General features: G+C 48.0%; 1 protein-coding gene across 14 annotated transcripts in view; it reads left to right on the top strand.

Moving 5' to 3' along the window:
- Positions 1–22,519, top strand: part of ATP2B2 (ATPase plasma membrane Ca2+ transporting 2) — a 192,472-nt gene that overhangs the window by 91,218 nt on the left and 78,735 nt on the right. For all 14 annotated transcript variants that reach the window (XR_011362613.1, XM_069966472.1, XM_069966479.1 and 11 more), the window contains one exon: positions 15,961–16,405. Coding sequence is in view for 13 of the 14 variants with exons in the window: in XM_069966472.1 (XP_069822573.1) it covers positions 16,207–16,405 (199 nt within the window). In the remaining variant the exon portion in view is untranslated. The remainder of the gene's footprint in view (positions 1–15,960; positions 16,406–22,519) is intronic.

Consider the following 22,519-nt stretch of genomic DNA (forward strand, 5'->3'; position numbering starts at 1 on the left):
CCAGGTGGCATAAACCACCAACAATAAAAAGCATTTTTCACTGTACCAAGCACCAAGAAATCCATAATACAGTAAGGTATAAAAAAAACTGCACAATTTAGGCTTAACAGCTGTGTAGAGAAGTCCTCATGCAGAATCGGGGTGACAGTGTCACTTTAAGGAAATGTGTCATCAGAAAATGACTTCTTGTTAAATAAATCTTTTGATTTTAAACATATTTTTTATGTTATATATATCTTAATTATTATATATATTTGAATTATTTGAAGTTTCAATTTTACTATCTATATTTCAAGATACTTGTATCCTAAAAATCTTGCTGTTTTCATTCTTACTACTGGGGCTAAAACTAAGCTGGGGCTTCTTGTTCTGTTTGTGGTGATGAGAGGAGGCTGATGTAAATAAGGCTGCTGTACAGCATTGCAGCCATATATAAAACCAGTAGATAACATCAGGGCCGGACTGGGACAAAAAAAAAATCAGCCCTGGCACACAAACTACCCCAACAGCCCACATAACATTTAGAATGTTGACATAGAATGTAGGCTTAGAATGTTATGTCAACATTCTAAACCAGCATTCAATTCCAACATTTTAAGCCAACATTCTCAACCTACTTTCTATGTCAACATTCTAAGCCTACATTCTGGCATAGAATCATGCTATGGAATTTTATAGAATGCTGTTAAAATAGAATGTAGGCTTAGAATGTTGACATAGAATGTAGCTTTGGAATGTTGACATAGAATGTAGGTTTAGAATGTTGACAGTAAGTATAGGCTTAGAATGTTGGCATAGAATGTAGGTTTAGAATGTTGATATAGAATGTTGGTTTAGAATGTTGACATAGAATGTTGGCTTAGAATGTTGACATAGAATGTAGGTTTAGAATGTTGACATAGGATGTTGGCTTAGAATGTTGAGATAGAATGTAGGTTTAGAATGTTGACATAGAATGTTGGCTTAGAATGTTGACATAGAATGTAGGTTTAGAATGTTGACATAGGATGTTGGCTTAGAATGTTGACAAAGAATGTAGGTTTAGAATGTTGACATAGAATGTTGACATAGAATGTTGGCTTAGAATGTTGACATAGAATGTAGGTTTAGAATGTTGACATAGGATGTTGGCTTAGAATGTTGACATAGAATGTAGGTTTAGAATGTTGACATAGGATGTTGGCCTAGAATACTGACATAGAATGTAGGCTTAGAATGTTGACGTGGAATGTAGGCTTATAATGTTGACATAGAATGTAGGCTTAGAATGTGACATACAATGAAGGCTTAGAATGAAGACACAAGCATGATAAGACTCGAAGGTCAAAGCTTTTGACATCATCACAGCTTCTAGCTGTCTGTGTAGTTTTTGCCATGATTTGCGCAACATAAAACAACAATACTTGATTCACTGGTTGGAAGAAGAGTGGCCCACAAAATGCACAGGCACTCAGATTTAAGCCCCTCACACATGGGTGGGGTTAAAGAAATGCAGATGCATAACCCCACCCACCTAATGACTCATAGTTTACTTTACTAGCAGGAACAGGAAACAGACAGGGAATGTGACATCATTGGAAGTAAAAAAGAAAAAAAAATACTGGCAGAGTGGTCATGTGACTAAGCCTGAGAACACAATAAGCACTCTAAATAAAAAATAGAAGTGTATGTAGACTATACAACACCCACAGAAGTCAATGCAATGCTAATTTATTGAAAAATCGCAGACAACCCCTTTAAGCATCCCCTGCCCAGGGCACTGCTGCATTCCTGGTGGTTCCTCACCATCATTCAAGGAAGATGGCAATGAAAAGTCTGTGTTATCCTCGCTGGAATTGTCAGAACAAATGTGAGAGAGCTCATCCTGTACCTAGTCGGAGGCAGCCTTGTTCCCTGACATACAAATGTGACATTATGCTGTAGCGTTCTATACACTTGCCGTTATATGTAACGTACACAAACTCAGCCTAATATACTGAATAAGGAGCTAGGAGCAATGAGGTTGCTGAGCCATGTCTCAGCCTCTCATTGACATGCAGTGCTGTGATTGGTCAGCCCTCAGGATATGGCTGCACATCCCATGAACATTACCATGGCAACTGTCAGTCTGGTTTACCTAAACAATGTTACCACTACATTACCAGGCATGAGTAGCAGGTCACCAGGGAGCAATGAGCAGAAGTCTTACTGGGATTGACTGCAGAAAGTGATCTGTATTGTGGGGGATCTGTTTTGTAGACATTGGGACAAATAGTAATCTATTCACTAGGGAAGTAGAATCCTTGATTGTGTTCAGCCATCCAGCTGTTCATCCAGAGTTTCCTGGGCAGTGTATACAGCAATGGATGGTGTGTCATCAGTAGTGACCTGGGACCTGTATACAGAGATAACCAGTGTGTCCATGGTAGTCGCTTGGATAGTGTATACAGCAATGGATGGTGTGTCATCAGTAGTGACCTGGGCAGTGTATACAGAGATAATCAGTGTGTCCATGGTAGTCGCCTGGATAGTATATACAACAATTGATGGTGTGTCATCAGTAGTGACCTGGGACCTGTATACAGAGATAACCAGTGTGTTCATGGTAGTCGCCTGGACAGTGGCGGTCTTTGGCACCAAGCACCCCAAGCGATCGCTTGGGGCCCCCAACATCCAAGGGGGCCCCCACGCCCCGCTCTTGTGTTCAAGACCGCTGGACAGGGCCGCTACACCCGCTCGCTGCTGCCATTTGAACTGTAACTATGAGCACTCGTAATGAGCGCTCATAGTTACATGCAGCAGCACTGACAGGGCGGGAGACATTGGCCCCCTTCCTGTCAGTCACTCTTGTGGCCGCAGGAAGGGTTTTCCCTGCGGTCACAAGTGGCAGCAGTGTCCTTGTGGTGTCGGCGCTCCAGTGACATCAATGGAGCATCGGCGCCAGGACAAGGGGAGTGCGGCCTCTTGTGATCGCAGGGAAAACCCTTTCTGCGGCCACAAGAGTGAAGAGAAGAGGAGACGCCCGGACCCAGGTGAGTATAAGTGTTTGTTTTATTGTGTTATATACTATATGGGTGGGAGAGCACACATGGGCCTGTGTAACTGGGGGAGTGCACAGCGGGGGTCTATATAAATGGGGGGAGCACACAGGGGGGCTATATAACAGGGGGGCACACAGGGGGGCTATAGACTACTGGGGCTTCACAGAGGGGTCTATATACTACTGGGGGCAGCACACAGGGGGTCTATATACTACTTGGGGCAGCAGAATGGGGTCTATATACAACTTGGAGAGCACACAGGAGGTCTATATCCAAATGGGGGAGCACACAGGGGGGCTATATACTACTGCGGGAGCACACAGGGGTCTATATACTACTGGTGGGGCACACAGGGGGTCTATATATACTACTGGAGGTCTATATACTACTTGTGAGGCACACAGGTGGTCTTTATATAACTGGGGGACCACACAGGGGTCTGTATACTACTGGGGGAAGCAAACAAGGGGTATATACTACTGGGGGCAGGACACAAGGGGTATATACTATTGGGGGCAGCACACAAGGAGTATATATTACTGGCGGTAGCGCACAAGGGGTATATACTACTGGAGGCAACACACAGCAGTCTATTGTTTTGGAACGCGTGTCGAGGGGGGGGGGGGCAGACATAACTTCGCTTGGGGCCCCAGAAATGCCAAGACCGCCCTTGCGCCTGGATAGTGTATACAGCAATGGATGGTATGTCATCAGTAGTGACCTGGGCTGTGTATATAGCAATGGATGGTGTGTCATCAGTAGTGACTTGGGACCTGTATACAGAGATAACCAGTGTGTCCATGGTAGTCGCCTGGATAGTGTATACAGAGATAACCGGTGTCCATAGTAGTTGCCTGGATAGTGTATACAGCAATGGATGGTGTGCCATCAGTAGTGACCTGGGACCTGTATACAGAGACAACCAGTGTGTCCATAGTAGTCGCCTGGATAGTGTGTACAGCAATGGATGGTGTGTCATCAGTAGTGACCTGGGCTGTGTATATAGCAATGGATGGTGTGTCATCAGTAGTGACCTGGGCTGTGTATATAGCAATGGATGGTGTGTCATCAGTAGTGACCTGGGACCTGTATACAGAGACAACCAGTGTGTCCATAGTAGTTGCCTGGATAGTGTGTATAGCAATGGATGGTGTGTCATCAGTAGTGACCTGGGCTGTGTATATAGCAATGGATGGTGTGTCATCAGTAGTGACCTGGGCAGTGTATACAGAGATAACCAGTGTGTCCATGGTAGTCGCCTGGATAGTGTATACAGAGATAACCAGTGTGTCCATAGTAGTCGCCTGGATAGTGTGTACAGCAATGGACGGTGTGCCATCAGTAGTGACCTGGGCTGTGTATATAGCAATGGATGGTGTGTCATCAGTAGTGATCTGGGCTGTGTGTATAGCAATGGATGGTGTGTCATCAGTAGTGACCTGGGCTGTGTATATAGCAATTGATGGTGTGTCATCAGTAGTGACCTGGGACCTGTATACAGAGATAACCAGTGTGTCCATAGTAGTCGCCTGGATAGTGTGTACAGCGATGGACGGTGTGCCATCAGTAGTGACCTGGGCTGTGTATATAGCAATGGATGGTGTGTCATCAGTAGTGACCTGGGCTGTGTGTATAGCAATGGACGGTGTGCCATCAGTAGTGACCTGGGCTGTGTATATAGCAATGGATGGTGTGTCATCAGTAGTGACCTGGGCTGTGTGTATAGCAATGGATGGTGTGTCATCAGTAGTGACCTGGGCTGTGTGTATAGCAATGGATGGTGTGTCATCAGTAGTGACCTGGGACCTGTATACAGAGATAACCAGTGTGTCCATGGTAGTCGCCTGGATAGTGTATACAGAGATAACCGGTGTCCATAGTAGTTGCCTGGATAGTGTATACAGCAATGGATGGTGTGCCATCAGTAGTGACCTGGGACCTGTATACAGAGACAACCAGTGTGTCCATAGTAGTCGCCTGGATAGTGTGTACAGCAATGGATGGTGTGTCATCAGTAGTGACCTGGGCTGTGTATATAGCAATGGATGGTGTGTCATCAGTAGTGACCTGGGCTGTGTATATAGCAATGGATGGTGTGTCATCAGTAGTGACCTGGGACCTGTATACAGAGACAACCAGTGTGTCCATAGTAGTTGCCTGGATAGTGTATACAGCAATGGATGGTATGTCATCAGTAGTGACCTGGGCTGTGTATATAGCAATGGATGGTGTGTCATCAGTAGTGACCTGGGCAGTGTATACAGAGATAACCAGTGTGTCCATGGTAGTCGCCTGGATAGTGTATACAGAGATAACCAGTGTGTCCATGGTAGTCGCCTGGATAGTGTATACAGAGATAACCAGTGTGTCCATAGTAGTCGCCTGGATAGTGTGTACAGCAATGGACGGTGTGCCATCAGTAGTGACCTGGGCTGTGTATATAGCAATGGATGGTGTGTCATCAGTAGTGACCTAGGCTGTGTGTATAGCAATGGATGGTGTGTCATCAGTAGTGACCTGGGCTGTGTATATAGCAATTGATGGTGTGTCATCAGTAGTGACCTGGGACCTGTATACAGAGATAACCAGTGTGTCCATAGTAGTCGCCTGGATAGTGTGTACAGCGATGGACGGTGTGCCATCAGTAGTGACCTGGGCTGTGTATATAGCAATGGATGGTGTGTCATCAGTAGTGACCTGGGCTGTGTGTATAGCAATGGACGGTGTGCCATCAGTAGTGACCTGGGCTGTGTATATAGCAATGGATGGTGTGTCATCAGTAGTGACCTGGGCTGTGTGTATAGCAATGGATGGTGTGTCATCAGTAGTGACCTGGGCTGTGTATACAGAGATAACCAGTGTGTTTTCAGTATTGGCCACAGCAATACATACAGCGATAGACACTGTATCATTGGCAGCAGCCTGCTCTTTGTGTAAAGGCATGGACAGTACAAAAAGTGGACGTAAATCATGATAAATCTGGCGCGGGAGGAGGCCATGTCTCCTCCCCACCTTGCAAGGGGGAATACAGCTGGAAAACGCCTAAGAAAAAGGGCGGGTCTGCCCCTTCCCATTTGCGTACGCCTGGGACGCATCTTGATAAATCCATCCTCTCCTGGTCTGTAAAGATCTCTTCACTGCAATGTCCTCTTTATCATCACTGACAGGATAATTCCATGTTCACATGGCGTAAGAGACCGGCCGCTCCATGACCCGGCCAGGTCTCGGAGCGGCTGGTCTCTGCAAAGATCATCCCGGGCCAAGTGATTTTTATGGCCGTAGAGTTCTGATGTGGGTGCATCGGCATGCACCCACATCAGAACTTCCCATAGCACACTGTGAAGCAAGCTGCCGCAACCACTCGCTCCACAGTGTGCGCTAACATGGTTTCCTACGGCCGCTATTCAATGAATAGCGGCCGCAGAAAACTGACATGACAGTTCTTTGCGGGGCCGCTTGGGATCCCGGCCGGAGCATATACCATGTGTATACGCTCCGGCCGGGATCCTATAGAAGAACATGCAGTGTAGCTTTACCTACAAAGTACAGCCGTTGTTGCCGATTGCAATAACGGCCGTACTTTTACGCTGTGTGAACATAGCCTAACAGTAAAAGGTGACACCAGTATATAGATAAGATAGATCAGACTTATCACAACAGAGCTCAGATAATATATTATAATATACATATGTAATGTACAGTATATACTACTGTCTACTACACAGTCTACAAATGCACCAGATTTAACAGTGGTTAAGTATGTTTGAAAATTTAGCATAAGGTTTTCTACTCTAGTTTAAGTTTGCACCATGTGTTCAGTGGCTTAATTTGTGGAATCTGTGTTGTTGCTAAGCCCTGCCCCATTTCACTAAAACTATGACCACTTTCTAATAAGCTCCATCCTTAGAGAAAGGAGAAGTCCGGCCATTTGAAAATTTTCCATCCGGCAGGGGCAGGGGGGAGCATAACAAACTATCACAACTCACCTCTCCCCATGCCTTGCTGCGCTGGATTGGCGCTCAGGGATCCCGCTGGGCTTCAGGATCTCATGCACTGCTGATGTCACAACCCGGTGGATGGACTGCCTGCTCAGCCAGTCAGTGACTGGGATGGAACGCCGCTGCAGTCATTGATTGCGTAAGCGTGCAGTCCATCAGCTGGAACAGGCATTTCCACCTGAGTCGTGATGTCATCAGAATTCGGGGGGGGAAAGGCCTTCTGGTGGGGGTCCCGGGAACCTGTGAACCAGCGCTTTTCGGGCAGGGGGAGAACTAATGATTGTTTGTTATATTCCTCCCTGCCCCTGACAGCTGTGGAATTTTTCAATGGCCGAACTTCTCCTGTAAGTCAAATTATATATATACTGATATAACATAACATTTACTACAAACATTAAAATGATGATAAACTTCAGGAAAAAAAATCACAATATTTATTATTTATTTCACATACACTGGAAAGGTTCCCTGTTTTTACAGACTGTCTAGGAACCACTAGAGAGGTGATATGGAGAGATTTCACCGGAGTAGCTGAGAGCCAGCTGGATCAATGGGGTAGCTGCAGTGCAGATAGAGAGCTGAGGTGGAGAGGCATTACTGAGAGCTGAGGTACCAAAATATAACTGTGTGAACTAGAGGTATCACTGATGTGCAGAGGTGCTGAGCTATAACTAAGCGAGATGAGGTGCAGAGGTATTCCTGCAGGAGCTGAGGTAAAGAGGTATCACTAGAGGAGCTGAGGTAAAGAGGTAACACTAGAGGAGTATCACTGTAGGAACTAAGGCCAGAAGTATCCCTGGTGTCCAGAGGCAATGCAGGAGCTGAGGTACAGAGGTATCACTGGGGGAGCTAAGGTACAGGGGTATAACAGGGGGAGCTGAGGTATAGAGGTATCACTGGGGAAGCTAAGGTACAGGGGTATCACAGAGGGAGCTGAGGTATAGAGGTATCACTGGGGAAGCTGAGGTACAGGGGTATCACATGGGGGAGCTGAGGTATCACTGGGGAAGCTGAGGTACAGGGGTATCACAGGGGGAGCTGAGGTATCACTGGGGAAGCTAAGGTACAGGGGTATCACAGGGGGAGCTGAGGTATAGAGGTATCACTGGGGAAGCTGAGGTACAGGGGTATCACAAGGGGGAGCTGAGGTATCACTGGGGAAGCTGAGGTATAGGGGTATCACAGGGGGGAGCTGAGGTATCACTGGGGAAGCTGAGGTACAGGGGTACCACAGTGGAGAGCTGAGGTATCACTGGGGAAGCTGAGGTACAGGGGTATCACAGGGGGAGCTGACGTACAGGGGTATCACTGAGGAAGCTGAGGTACAGGGGTATCACTGGGGAAGCTGAGGTACAGGGGTATCACTGGGAAAGCTGAGGTACAGGGGTATCACATGGGGGAGCTGAGGTATCACTAGGGAAGCTGAGGTACAGGGGTATCACAGGGGGGAGCTGAAGTATCACTGGGGAAGCTGAGGTACAGGGGTATCACAGGGGGGAGCTGAGGTATCACTGGGAAAGCTAAGGTACAGGGGTATCACAGGGGGGAGCTGAAGTATCACTGGGGAAGCTGAGGTACAGGGGTATCACAGGGGGGAGCTGAGGTATCACTGGGGAAGCTGAGGTACAGGGGTATCACAGGGGGGAGCTGAGGTATCACTGGGGAAGCTGAGGTACAGAGTTATCACAGGGGGGAGCTGAGTTACAGAGGTACCAGTGGGGGGAAATTAGATTAAAAGGTATCATTGGGGGAGCTGAGGTACAGAGGTTTCACTGGAGGAGCTGAGGTACAGAGGTTTCACTGGGAGAGCTGAGATACAGGGGTATCACAGGGGGAGCTGAGGTACAGAGGTTTCACTGGGGGAGCTGAGATACAGGGGTATCACAGGGGGAGCTGAGGTACAGAGGTTTAACTTGAGCTCAGGTGTCTCTGGGGAAGCTTAAGTGCAGAGTTATTAAGGAGGGTACTGAGGTACAGACATCATTGGAGGAGCTGAGGTACAGAGATATCACTGGAGGAGCTGAGGTACAGAGATATCACTGGGGGAGCAGAGGTACAGAGATATCACTGGGGGAGCTGAGGTACAGGGGTATCACAGAGGGGAGCTGAGGTATCACTGGGGAAGCTGAGGTACAGGGGTATCATAGGGGGGAGCTAAGGTATCACTGGGGAAGCTGAGGTACAGGGGTATCATAGGGGGGAGCTAAGGTATCACTGGGGAAGCTGAGGTACAGGGGTATCACAGGGAAGAGCTGAGGTATCACTGGGAAAGCTGAGGTACAGGTGTATCACAGGGGGAGCTGAGGTATAGAGATATCACTGGTGAAGCTGAGGTACAGAGTTATCACAGGGGGGAGCTGAGTTACAGAGGTACCAGTGGGGGGAAATGAGATTAAAAGGTATCATTGGGGGAGCTGAGGTACAGAGGTTTCACTGGAGGAGCTGAGGTACAGAGGTTTCACTGGGGGAGCTGAGATACAGGGGTATCACAGGGGGAGCTGAGGTACAGAGGTTTCACTGGGGGAGCTGAGATACAGGGGTATCACAGGGGGAGCTGAGGTACAGAGGTTTAACTTGAGCTCAGGTGTCTCTGGGGAAGATTAAGTGCAGAGTTATTAAGGAGGGTGCTGAGGTACAGACATCATTGGGGGAGCTGAGGTACAGAGGTATCACTAGGGGAGCTGAGGTACAGAGATATCACTGGGGGAGCTGAGATACAGGGGTATCACAGGGGGAGCTGAGGTACAGAGGTTTAACTTGAGCTCAGGTGTCTCTGGGGAAGCTTAAGTGCAGAGTTATTAAGGAGGGTGCTGAGGTACAGACATCATTGGGGGAGCTGAGGTACAGAGATATCACTGGGGGAGCTGAGGTACAGAGATATCACTGGAGGAGCTGAGGTACAGAGATATCACTGGGGGAGCTGAGGTCGTACAGAGATATCACTGGGGGAGCTGAGGTACAGGGGTATCACAGGGGTAGCTGAGGTATCACTGGGGAAGCTGAGGTACAGGGGTATCATAGGGGGGAGCTAAGGTATCACTGGGGAAGCTGAGGTACAGGGGTATCATAGGGGGGAGCTAAGGTATCACTGGGGAAGCTGAGGTACAGGGGTATCACAGGGAAGAGCTGAGGTATCACTGGGAAAGCTGAGGTACAGGTGTATCACAGGGGGAGCTGAGGTATAGAGGTATCACTGGTGAAGCTGAGGTACAGGGGTATCACAGGGGGAGCTGGGGTATAGAGGTATCACTGGGGAAGCTGAGATACAGGGGTATCACAGGGGGGAGCTGAGGTATAGAGGTATCACTGGGGAAGCTGAGGTACAGGGGTATCACAGGGGGGAGCTGAGGTATCACTGGGGAAGCTGAGGTACAGGGTTATCACAGGGGGGAGCAGAGGTACCAGTGGGGGGAACTGAGATTAAAAGGTATCATTGGGGGAGCTGAGGTACAGAGGTTTCACTGGAGGAGCTGAGGTACAGAGGTTTCACTGGGGGAGCTGAGATACAGGGGTATCACAGGGGGAGCTGAGGTACAGAGGTTTCACTGGGGGAGCTGAGATACAGGGGTATCACAGGGGGAGCTGAGGTATAGAGGTTTCACTTGAGGAGCTGAGGTGTCTCTGGGGAAGCTTAAGTGCAGAGTTATTAAGGAGGGTGCTGAGGTACAGACATCATTGGGGGAGCTGAGGTACAGAGGTATCACTAGGGGAGCTGAGGTACAGAGATATCACTGGGGGAGCTGAGGTACAGACATATCACTGGGGGAGCTGAGGTACAGACATATCACTGGGGGAGCTGAGGTACAGACATATCACTGGGGGAGCTGAGGTACAGAGATATCACTTGGGGGGGGGGGGGGGGGACTGAGGTATTCTTGGGAAGCTGAAAAGTGCCAAGCTATAAGCAGGCGAGCCGAGGTATGACTGTATTAGCTGAGGTATGACTGAGGTATGAGGTATGACTGAGGAGATATGGGGCAATCACTGGGGTAATTAAGGTGCAGAGATACCACTGAGGAGGTGAGGGGCAGGTATATCACTGGGGTAAATAAAGGGGTTCTTCAGGATTTTTCAATAAATCTGCATTGCATTAACTTCTGTGGGTGCTGTATGTTCTATATACACTTTCATTTGTTTTTTCAACGGGCTTAAAGGGGTACTCCAGCGTGGGGGCACTTTTGCACTGGGACCGGGGACGAGGTAGCCGAGGGAAAAGACGTCCACTCACCTTCCCGGTTCCAGCGGTGGGATCCCGCCTCCTTCACTGACTGGCTGAGCGGACCTGAGACGTCACGTCTCGGGCCTGCGTCAGACACCCAGAAGCGTCCGGGAATCGGGCACCGGAGCGCCACGATGCGGGACCCGCCGCTGGAACCAGGGAGGTGAGTGGACGTCTTTTCCCTCGGCCACCTCATCCCCGTTCCCAGCGCAAAAGTGCCCCCACGCTGGAGTACCCCTTTAATTGTGTTCTCTGGCTCAGTCACATGACCACTCTGCCTGTGTTTTCTTTACTTCCTGTGATGTCACAGATGTATTGATATCAGTGCTGTCAGTTTCCATGGCTTCATGAATGATATAAGGATTGAACATGAAGCACATCTGCCTGATTTCTCATGCTGTGTAAAGGCACTGCAAACTAGCGCCGATCTCGCTGATCCGAGCTCATTCTTGGGCCCCCATGGCAGAGAAATCTCTATGTCAATTCTTTGAGTGGAGAGCGACGGAAGAGGAGGCACATGAGGTCTCCTATAGACACACTGTATAAGACTGAGGCAAGCTGGATTCGCCGAAGAATTCCGCCACTTTTGCTCTATGTGAACTGACCCTTAAAGCCAGAAACAGACTATAAACAGAGAACAAGTCATAAAGGAAAGACTGAGATGTCTCCTATTTCCAAATCCATTCCTGGCTTTGGCTTCAATAATCTGTCAAATAATCTGTCTGTGTAAACACACCATAAAGGAAATGGACAGATTACAAATGATTCTCTATTCCAATAAGAAAAATTTATAGGACAACCTCTTAGGTGCAAAGGTATTACTGAGCAGATGAGGGGCAGGTATACCAGTGGGGTAATTAGGGTTCGGAGGTATCACTGAGGAGGTAAGACGCAGGTATACCACTGAGGTAATTAAGGTTCGGAGGTATCATTGAGGAGGTAAGACGCAGGTATACCACTGGGGTAATTAGGGTTTGGAGGTATCACTGAGGAGGTAAGACGCAGGTATACCACTGGGGTAATTAAGGTGCAAATGTATCACTGAGGAAATGAGGGGCAGGTATATCACTGGGGTAATTAAGGTGCAGAGGTATCATTGAAGAGGTAAGGGGCAGGTATACCACTGGGGCAGTGGCGGATTATAATGTGGGCGGTTTGGGCGGCTGCCCGAGGCTCCGGGGGGGCCCATGCCACGCTGCCCACATTATAATGCCGCCCGGGAGGCCCCCTTCCCCCCGCCACTGCAGGCTCTTGTGACCACAAGCATTGTTTCGCTTGCGGTCACAAGAGTCTCCGGCTGATGCGCGGCTGCCGGGGGTGTCCCGTTCTCTCCCCGGCAGCGCGCGCATCACACAGCTCCTAGTGCCGCCTGGGGCCCTGACTTCCGGTACTGGGAGCGCACGTACCGGAAGTCAGGGCCCAGGCGGCACTAGGAGCTGTGTGATGCGCGCACTGCCGGGGAGAGGACGGGACACCCCCGGCAGCCGCGCATCAGCCGGAGACTGCAGAAGGAGAGAGGATCGACGGGGGAACGCAGGGTAGGTGAGTTGTATTTTGTTATTTTTGTGTTATTTACTGACTGGGGGGCATCTATAAAGGGGAGAAGAGGGGGGGGACCATCTATAAAGGGGAGAAGAGGGGGGGACCATCTATAAAGGGGGGGAAGAGGGGGACCATCTATAAAGGGGGGAAAGAGGGGGACCATCTATAAAGGGGGGAAAGAGGGGGACCATCTATAAAGGGAGGGGGGGAGAGGGGGACCATCTATAAAGGGGGAAAGAGGGGGACCATCTATAAAGGGGGGAAAGAGGGGGACCATCTATAAGGGAGGGGGACCATCTATAAAGGGGGAAAGAGGATGACCATCTATAAAGGGGGAAAGAGGGGGACCATCTATAAAGGGGGGAAAGAGGGGGACCATCTATAAAGGGGGAAAGAGGGGGACCATCTATAAAGGGGGAAAGAGGGACAATCTATAAGGGAGGGGGGGAGAGGGGGACATATATAAGGGGGGAAAGAGGGGGACCATCTATAAGGGGGGGAAAGAGGGGGACCATCTATAAAGGGGGAAAGAGGGGGACCATCTATAAGGGGGGAAAGAGGGGGACCATCTATAAGGGGGGGAAAGAGGGGGACCATCTATAAGGGGGGAAAGAGGGGGACCATCTATAAAGGGGGAAAGAGGGGGACCATCTATAAAGGGGGAAAGAGGGGGACCATCTATAAAGGGGGAAAGAGGGACACCATCTATAAGGGAGGGGGGGAGGGGGACCATCTATAAGGGGGGAAAGAGGGGGACCATCTATAAGGGGGGAAAGAGGGGGACCATCTATAAAGGGGGAAAGAGGGACACCATCTATAAGGGAGGGGGGGAGGGGGACCATCTATAAGGGGGGAAAGAGGGGGACCATCTATAAGGGGGGAAAGAGGGGGACCATCTATAAAGGGGGAAAGAGGGGGACCATCTATAAGGGGGGAAAGAGGGGGACCATCTATAAGGGGGGAAAGAGGGGGACCATCTATAAGGGGGGAAAGAGGGGGACCATCTATAGAGGGGGAAAGAGGGGGACAATCTATAGAGGGGGAAAGAGGGAGACCATCTATAAAGGGGGACCATCTCCTATAGGATTAGCACCCTCCTCTCCTGACATCCTCTGTGCTGCTGGGACCTCCCCTATAGATCAGCACCCTCCCCTCCTGACATCCTCTGTGCTGCTGGGCGTTGCAACCTCCCCTATAAGACCAGCACCCTCCTCTCCTGACATCCTCTGTGCTGCTCGGACCTCTCCTATAGATCAGCACCCTCCTCTCCTGACATCCTCTGTGCTGCTGTGACATCCCCTATAGATCAGCACCCTCTTCTCCTGACATCCTCTGTGCTGCTCGAACCTCTCCTATAAGATCAGCACCCTCCTCTCCTGACATCCTCTGTGCTGCTGTGACCTCTCCTAAAAGATCAGCACCCTCCTCTCCTGACATCCTCTGTGCTGCTGTGACCTTGGGGGGGGGCAACATCAGGGTACCAGGTGAGGCGGCAATATGTTTATTGGGGGCAGTGTAGGCGGGGTGGGCAATGCTTACTGGGGGTCGCAGCAAGGGACCAAACATTATGTTTATTGGGGCCAGCAGGGAGGGGAGGCATGCAGTGTTTATTGGGGACAGTGGGGGGGGGGGGCGCAGTAGCGGATTATAATGTGGGTGAATTGACTTGTCTGGGGGGGGGGCAGGTTGGGTGGACAGCCCGGGACCCAGGGTACATTTAATCCGCCACTGCACTGGGGTAATTAAGGTGCAGAGGTATCACAGAGGAGGTAAGGGGCAGGTATACCACTGTTGTAATTAAGGTGCAGATGTATCACTAAGGAGGTATGGGGCAGGTATACCACTGGGGTAATTAAGATGCAGAGGTATCACTGAGGAGGTATGGGGCAGGTATACCACTGGGGTAATTGAGGTGCAGAGGGATCACTGAGGAGGTATGGGGCAGGTATACCACTGGGGTAATTAAGGTGCAGAGTTATCTCTGAGGAAATGAGGGGCAGGTATATCACTGGGGTAATTAAGGTGCAGAGGGATCACTAAGGAGGTATGGGGCAGGTATACCACTGGGGTAATTAAGATGCAGAGGTATCACTGAGGAAATGAGGGGCAGGTATATCACTGGGGTAATTAAGGTGTAGAGGGATCACTGAGGAGTTATGGGGCAGGTATACCACTGGGGTAATCAAGGTGCAGAGGTATCACTGAGGAGGTATGGGGCAGGTATACCACTGGGGTAATTAAGGTGTAGAGGGATCACTGAGGAGGTATGGGGCAGGTATACCACTGGGGTAATTAAGGTGCAGAGGTATCACTGAGGAGGTATGGGGCAGGTATACCACTGGGGTATTTAAGGTGCAGAGTTATCTCTGAGGAAATGAGGGGCAGGTATATCACTGGGGTAATTAAGGTGCAGAGTGATTACTGAGGAGGTATGGGGCAGGTATACCACTGGGGTAATTAAGGTGCACAGGTATCACTGAGGAGGTATGGGGCAGGTATACCACTGGGGTAATTAAGATGTAGAGGTTTCCCTTGGGGAGCTGAGGTTCAGAAGTATCACTTAGAAAAGAAAGTACTAATATGCCACTGGGGAAGCCGAGGTGCAGTGGTATCTTTTTGTAAGTAGATGACATGAGGTAGTCCTCTTGCTAAGGTATCTCTTATGTACATGTCATTGTCATAGTTGTGTTGCTCTTTCTTCTGATTGATGTAAGTTATACATGACATGGGGCAGTTAAACTGCTTTTGCCCCTTTACAACATACTTGTGATATATCACATGAAGCAGTTGTGCTGCCCCTTGTTGACGTACTCCTGATATGACATAGGGCAGATGTGATGCTTTTGCCACTGGTTGACAGACTCATGATATATGACATGTTGGAGTTTCTGTATTATTTATGTTTTTGCTTCTTTCTGCCTCATTCTGTGTCCCTGGTGAAATGAAAGATTGATGTGCAGTGTAAACTTGCCCACGTAATTCAGGCTCCGGGACGGATGTCTCCTCATCAATATACATGAGACATCTCATCTAGCTGAGAGCACTGCTGTACACTGAGCCTCCTGCTGTCCTCTACGCCTCAGCTCTAAACGTAGTAGTGGAGGCTCCATAGGGCGATGGCTTCTCGGGGGGTTAGCGGCAACATTTGCAACTCCTGAATGTCGTTGTGTTTGTCTTTCAGCAGAGGAAATGACGGTGCATCGGATGATGGTGGAGTCCAGCGTGATGGCATTCAGTAAATGGAAAGAAGCTTTTATGCTGCAGCCTTGAAAGCATCCACACTCCGAGTAGACGGTCACCTGGCGGACACCTTGTGTTCTTCCACTCTGGTTTATGCCATCTGGCCAACCATCGCACATTGTGAGCACTAGGATTTCCATCTCTGTTATTACTGGGGATATCTTATCCCAACTACACAAACAAGGTGATGGGTGACATGAGCAATAGTGATTTGTACTCCAAGAACCAAAGAAATGAACCTAATCATGCAGCAGAATTTGGGTGCTCCCTGGACGAACTGCGCTGTCTTATGGAGTTGCGGGGAACAGAGGCTGTGGTTAAGATCAAGGAATGTTACGGGGATTCAGAAGGGTTGTGCAAACGATTAAAGACATCTCCCACTGAAGGTAAGATCCTGTAATGTCTACACCTGCTAACTTACTGACTGATAACATTGCTATTGGAAAAGCTTTTTAAGCAGTATTGGGTGCTAGTCACTTAATCAACTAAGGTGGTGACTCTCCACACTGGGGTACCAAAGTTCTCTTTCTCCACACTGGGGCACAAGGCTGTTTCCAAATTGAGATATTAGATTCTACACTGGGGCAATATGTTTACCTGCTTTGTATTAATATTCTAATTAGTTGTTTCAGTGCAATGGGGGCCTGAGTGCACGGATCTGATCACCCACCCTCCCTCTTCATGAATATTCAGGCACTCTGTGTGATGTCACTCCCACCACTGATCACTACAGATCGCCGGATAAATATTCATGAAGAGGGAGTGGTCAAGCACATTAGTGCACAGGGGAGGTGCTACAGTCTAATTAGCATATCGATAAATAGGAGGATTTCTGGAAAACCATGCTGTGGAGGAAGGTAATAAAGATACCTTCTTCCTCAGTATTCCCTGCACTACGGAAACATAACAGCAGGTTAGGTTCTTCTAACCTGCTCTTAGTCCCTTTAATGTTGTGTTGAACTTGCTACTTGTAGTATTGGGATATCTGATGCAGTTTGCTCTAATGGGGCTCACATTAATATTACTTTGCATTAATTCTTATCTAAGTAAAAACAGCAGCAGCTGTGAGTTTTGTGTCTTTCTTGGGCCTTGTGTGCAGATTTAGGCTTTGTTCACACAACGTATATTTTCCTATACTGCAGTACCGGCCGGGATAATCTTTTCAGATCACGGAACGGAACGGCTGGTCTCTTACACTGTGTGAACATCGCCTTAGGGTAAATTTTACATTTGTTTCACTTATTTTTTTAAAATATTAGTAATTTATATAAACTTTTGTCAACTTTTTTGACATGTTGTCCAGACTGTAATTGTGAGTTTTAGCCAGGTTAAGTGAGCAGCAGTGTGCTTGGCTTCCTGGCTGGCTGCCTGATTTTACACTAGCACTCCATAGAGAATAATGGGCGTATAAACTCTAGCCTTAAAAAATGGCAAAAAAAACAAGAAGTCATATAGCTCCATCTATGAAACACTAAAAGAATTAGAGCTCAGGTGGACAGGCGAGGGGAGTGCATGACATGAAGAAGGCGGTACTGTAGCCTTCAATACACGGATCCACCATCTCGGAGCTGGTGTAGATTTCGGTAAGGGTCTGCGCCTGGATTTCCTACATAAATCAAGCATGCCTGTGTGCTGGTAGGAAATTACTTTAGGGCTAGTGTATGAGATGCCGGTCTTAGTATTCCCCTGCCTTTATGTTCAGAAAATGGAAAGGATAGGTTGCCATGGCAGCCAGAAGCTTATATAAGGGTCTTTAGGCATGTTGCAGCTATACGCCTATTAGGCCATACCAGGGCCACATCCTAATAGATGACCTGTCTTCTTTACACTGACATGCAATAATGCTTCAGTATACAGATTATACCAACACATTATATAAGTGTGCAAACAATCACCTAGAGGAACTAAAAAGATAAGTAAATGAAGTTAAATAAAGTTTATTAAAAAAAAAAAAAAAGTAAAAAGGCATTACTTTTAAAAGTGTTACCCCCCCACCTCCACCCCCACTAATTCTATGGTATTGCTTTTAATGGAGGGTGTACATATTTGGGTGATGGTGGCACTGTGGGCACAATTCCATCATTACAGGAGGCTGGAGGCAGCTGCGCTGGGACGAGGGGAGCGCTGGTAAGCCACTGCAGTGGTATTGTGGCTGCTTACTACAGCCTTTACTCCTCCAGCGCCGGGTCAGAGGAGGCCAGGGGGCTCACTACACGGCAGCCTGTGGAGGCCAAACAGCAGGTCAGGGCCCAGAAGCCTCACCACAGTACTGCCTGAGATGTGGATCCCCTGCCTCCTCCTTCCAGCTGCAGTCCAGTCTCTCTCTACTCCTGGCCCCTCCACAGCAGCCCCAGGCGGGGGGTGAGAAGATGTGACAGATAAAAGGATTGCTGCCTGACAGATCAATACAGAGGTCAGCATAGTGTGACTGGGTATAAATGCATGTTGTGTGTGTGTGTGTCTGTCTGTCTGTCTGTCTGTCTTTGTCTATGTGTGCTAGGGGTAGTAAGGCATGTTTTACAGTAGGGTCACCTCTGGCATATCTATGCAGTGGATTAATTGCAGATTTTTCCCTTTTATTGTCTATGGGGAAGTCACAAGATGCAATAAATCCTCTGTGCCTTGTTGCAAATTTTTCTGGCGAAACCCTGCAGATCCCCCCAAAATTCTGCAGTTGATGATATTACACATGGCCAAAATTTATCAACCGAAGACAAAAAATGGAATGATTTCCCCATAGCAACCAATCACAGCTCAGCTTTCATTTTACTAGCACTCGCTAAGATATGAAGGTTGAGCTGTGATTGGTCGCTGTGGGAAAATCACTCCAGTTTTTGTCTTAGACACATTGATAAATGATCCTTACGTCTCCTGTGGATGTGGCTACAATTAAATACTGTGGCTGTCCAGGCACAATCTTTCTACAGTATGTGTGCATCTGGTTCACTCCATACTATCATTTCTGAAGTGTTGGGCTTCCCACCTCCTCCAAGCCCCAGATAGATGTGGTTCGTGACTTGACATGAGTGAGAAGGTCATGAGGTTCCTATCCCTGTCCTGAAAATACATAGGTGTTACAATAGCTGTATTAACCTCACGTCCCTAAACGTCCCTACATTTATAGGCCTATAGCTGTATTCATGTTTTCCAGGACTTCCTAGGGCTGCATCCAACTTCTGAAGCCATGAGGCATCAAACGCCCAACGTTCTGGTTTGGATAACATTGCCGAACCTGAACATTTTGACAGATTTCCTCAACACTACAGGTGTTATATTGGTGGCAAGTTGTGCTGCTGTCTCTGCATACGATAGACAGACAGATATGATATGTGGGCTGGTGGAATTGTAGTGCTAGGGATGATTTTCAGTCCCAGTCCGGCCCTGAATCCAGTGGTGGGGAACCTGTTGCCCTCCACTTGTTGCAAAACTATTTGGATTTGGCCTGGACAGTCAAATCCACAGCCAAAGCTTTGGTTGTCCAGGCATGATGGGAATTGTAGCTTTGCAACCTATAAAAGTTATATAACAAGAGCACCGAAATGTAGCATGCTTAGGCCATGGGCACCCTAAACCCCACCTTATTGACACTGTCAACGCAGATTAAAATATGAAACCACAGAAAGACTTTTTTAAGGTATGTCTGCACATTTTGTACTAAAACCTACACAACACTAGCAGCAGTTTTTTTGGGGGGGATTCGCTTTAATGTCTATGTAAAGATAACATGCAATAATGTATGTTTATCAGACAGAGGAGGAGGTAGTATGCCTCTGAAACGTTACTTCTGATGTGTATGCACACCATCTCTCAGCTCCTAGCAGTGTCTACATGTGCTCAATAAAGAGACACAGGATCAAGAATGGACTGACACTCTGTATACATTTTTGGTGATGTACTGTTTTTTTTCCACATGGGCTGGATCGTTAAGGCACCTGTGTAGTGTTTACTGCAGAGGAGTAGGAGAAATCCTGCCAGCGGCATTCCTAATGATGAAGAGGGTGGGGAGGAGGGACGGAGGGGTGGTGCAAAGTTAGGGCACAGATACTCTAGGTCACGTCCGTTTGGGCACAGGGCTGCTAGTTTAAAAGTTGTTTTTTAGGATAATAACTGCATCACCTGCCGAACGGACCCCAGGACAGATCTTGGATTAAAAGCAGCTATCCGAAGGTACAAGTGGTTTGGGGGGGACAGATTGCGGGTACAGAGTTGCTTTAAAAAAAAACAGTACATGACCAAAATGTATACAGAGTGTCAGTCCATTCTTGATCCTCTGTCTCTTTATTGAGCACATGTAGACACTGCTGGGAGCACAGAGATGGTCTAGATATACATCAGAAGCACAGATCTGTGGAAGCACAGATGGATATATGAAAGGTACCATGTGTTTCCTCAACCTAACAGCTATCTAACAGTGTTGGCTGTTTAAAACATGAAACACAGTTGACAGATTCCCTTTAAAGGGACAGTTGTGCTGATTGGGCTCCTGCTAATGGGCCTCCTTGCCTGTCAATCACCCCACAGAGTGCGCTGATAGGACAGGGAGCCGTGACTAGTCACAGCCTAGATGACTAGTTCACGGCTCTCCGCCTGCTTTGTGCTTGGGACTAAAAAGTATTTTACTGGACATGAAGACTACGGAGCATGGAACCCCCAACATCATTGTAGACCCAGCTACGAGGTGTGCGCAGCCATTCTGGGAGCCCAGTCAACACACATGTGCTGATTTGTTCCCTTTTAGTCCTGTAATTTTGTCGTTTACAATATGCGACCTCCATGAATAAGACTAGTTTTTACCCACACTTCCCATAAATGGTTAATGCTGAGGAGATCAGTTTGTCCTAAATATTTTTTGCAGCCTTGCTGAGCACCTTCTCCTCTGAATGAGGCCGCTGCTATTAGGAATGCCACAACGATGAAGTGGGAAGTGTATTTGGTCAGAAATAATGTTCAGGTAGTTGGTATGTGTCAAGTAACATCCACATAAACATTAGGAGCCAAGGTTTCAGAAGATTGCCCCAGGGCATCCCAGTCCCTCTATTCCCTGCCTTTTTTCCTTAGTGTATCCTGGTGCAATCTTTTCCCCAGGTAAGCAACATATACACAGCTAACCATCCATCAGATGTAGAAGAAAACAAGATTCATCAGGCCACCTTCTTCTGCTCTCTAATAAAGTTATGAAGTGCACATTGCAGGCTTTTTTTGAACAGTGGACATTGATGGAAATAGGCAGTCTAATAGGTCTGTGTCTATGCAGCCCCATACTCAGCAAGCCGCAATGCCCTCTGTGTGTATTACAGCCAGCCAGAACATTTTGAGCAATTTGTGCTACAGTACCACTTCTCTGTGATCAGATGGTCTTGCATTTGCTCCCAACATGCACAAATGAGTTTAGGCTTCTTATGACCCTGTCTTTGGTTCATTGATTTGCCTTGCTTAGAGCAGGTACCTACTCTTAGGAGATACCTCTGTATACTATGAACATTCCACAAGACATTTTGGAGATGGTCCAAGCCAGTCATCTAGCCATTACAATTATAGAGTTGCTGAGATCCTTAGAGTATGTGCACACTCTGCTTGAAATCCCTTGCTTAATTCCGTAGTGTGCACATACCCTCACAGTTGTCCATTCTGCCTGCCTCTAACTAACTGTTCATTCAGTGCTTAAAGGGGTTGGCCACTTTATAGTAAAATTGCTCAGTGTACAGTATGGCTACGTTCACACAGAGCAAAAGGAGCGGATTACGCGAGGAAATATTTCCGCCTGAAATCAACTGACGCTGAATTCCGAGCAGAATATAAGCAGAATGCAAGCAGAATCCCTGCGTATTCTGCTAGGAAAGTGTTCAGCTCGTAATCAGCTCTTGACAAATTCAGCGCGGAATACTCGAGGAATCCGCGCTGAATCCGCATGCATTCAGCGCTGAAATTCAGCGAGTATTTGGTGAGTAAACTAGACTATACCAGAACATATACTAGAATCCTCCTCCCCCCCCCTTTTCCCCATTTCCGCGCTGATTCAGCGAGTAATTTCCGCTTGTATTACGCTTGTATTCCGCGCTGAATCCGCGCTGAATCCGCGCTGAAACAGAAAATCAGAGCCCCATTGATTTGTATAGGCTTCCGCTAGCGGAAGAATGAACATGTTCATTCTTCTGGCGGAAAGCTAAACTAGACTATACCAGAACATATACTAGAATCCTCCTCCCCCCCCCTTTTCCCCATTTCCGCGCTGATTCAGCGAGTAATTTCCGCTTGTATTACGCTTGTATTCCGCGCTGAATCCGCGCTGAATCCGCGCTGAAACAGAAAATCAGAGCCCCATTGATTTGTATAGGCTTCCGCTAGCGGAAGAATGAACATGTTCATTCTTCTGGCGGAAAGCGGATTAGTTCAGTGCGGAAATTCCACTGTGTGAACTGCAGAGCAGAATTTCCATTCAACACAATGGAAATTAGCTCTGCACCTATTTTAACGGCTGAAATTTCAGCGCTGATTCAGCG

The sequence above is a fragment of the Dendropsophus ebraccatus genome, chromosome 4 (genome assembly GCF_027789765.1).
Source record: "Dendropsophus ebraccatus isolate aDenEbr1 chromosome 4, aDenEbr1.pat, whole genome shotgun sequence".
Lineage (NCBI taxonomy): Eukaryota > Metazoa > Chordata > Amphibia > Anura > Hylidae > Dendropsophus > Dendropsophus ebraccatus.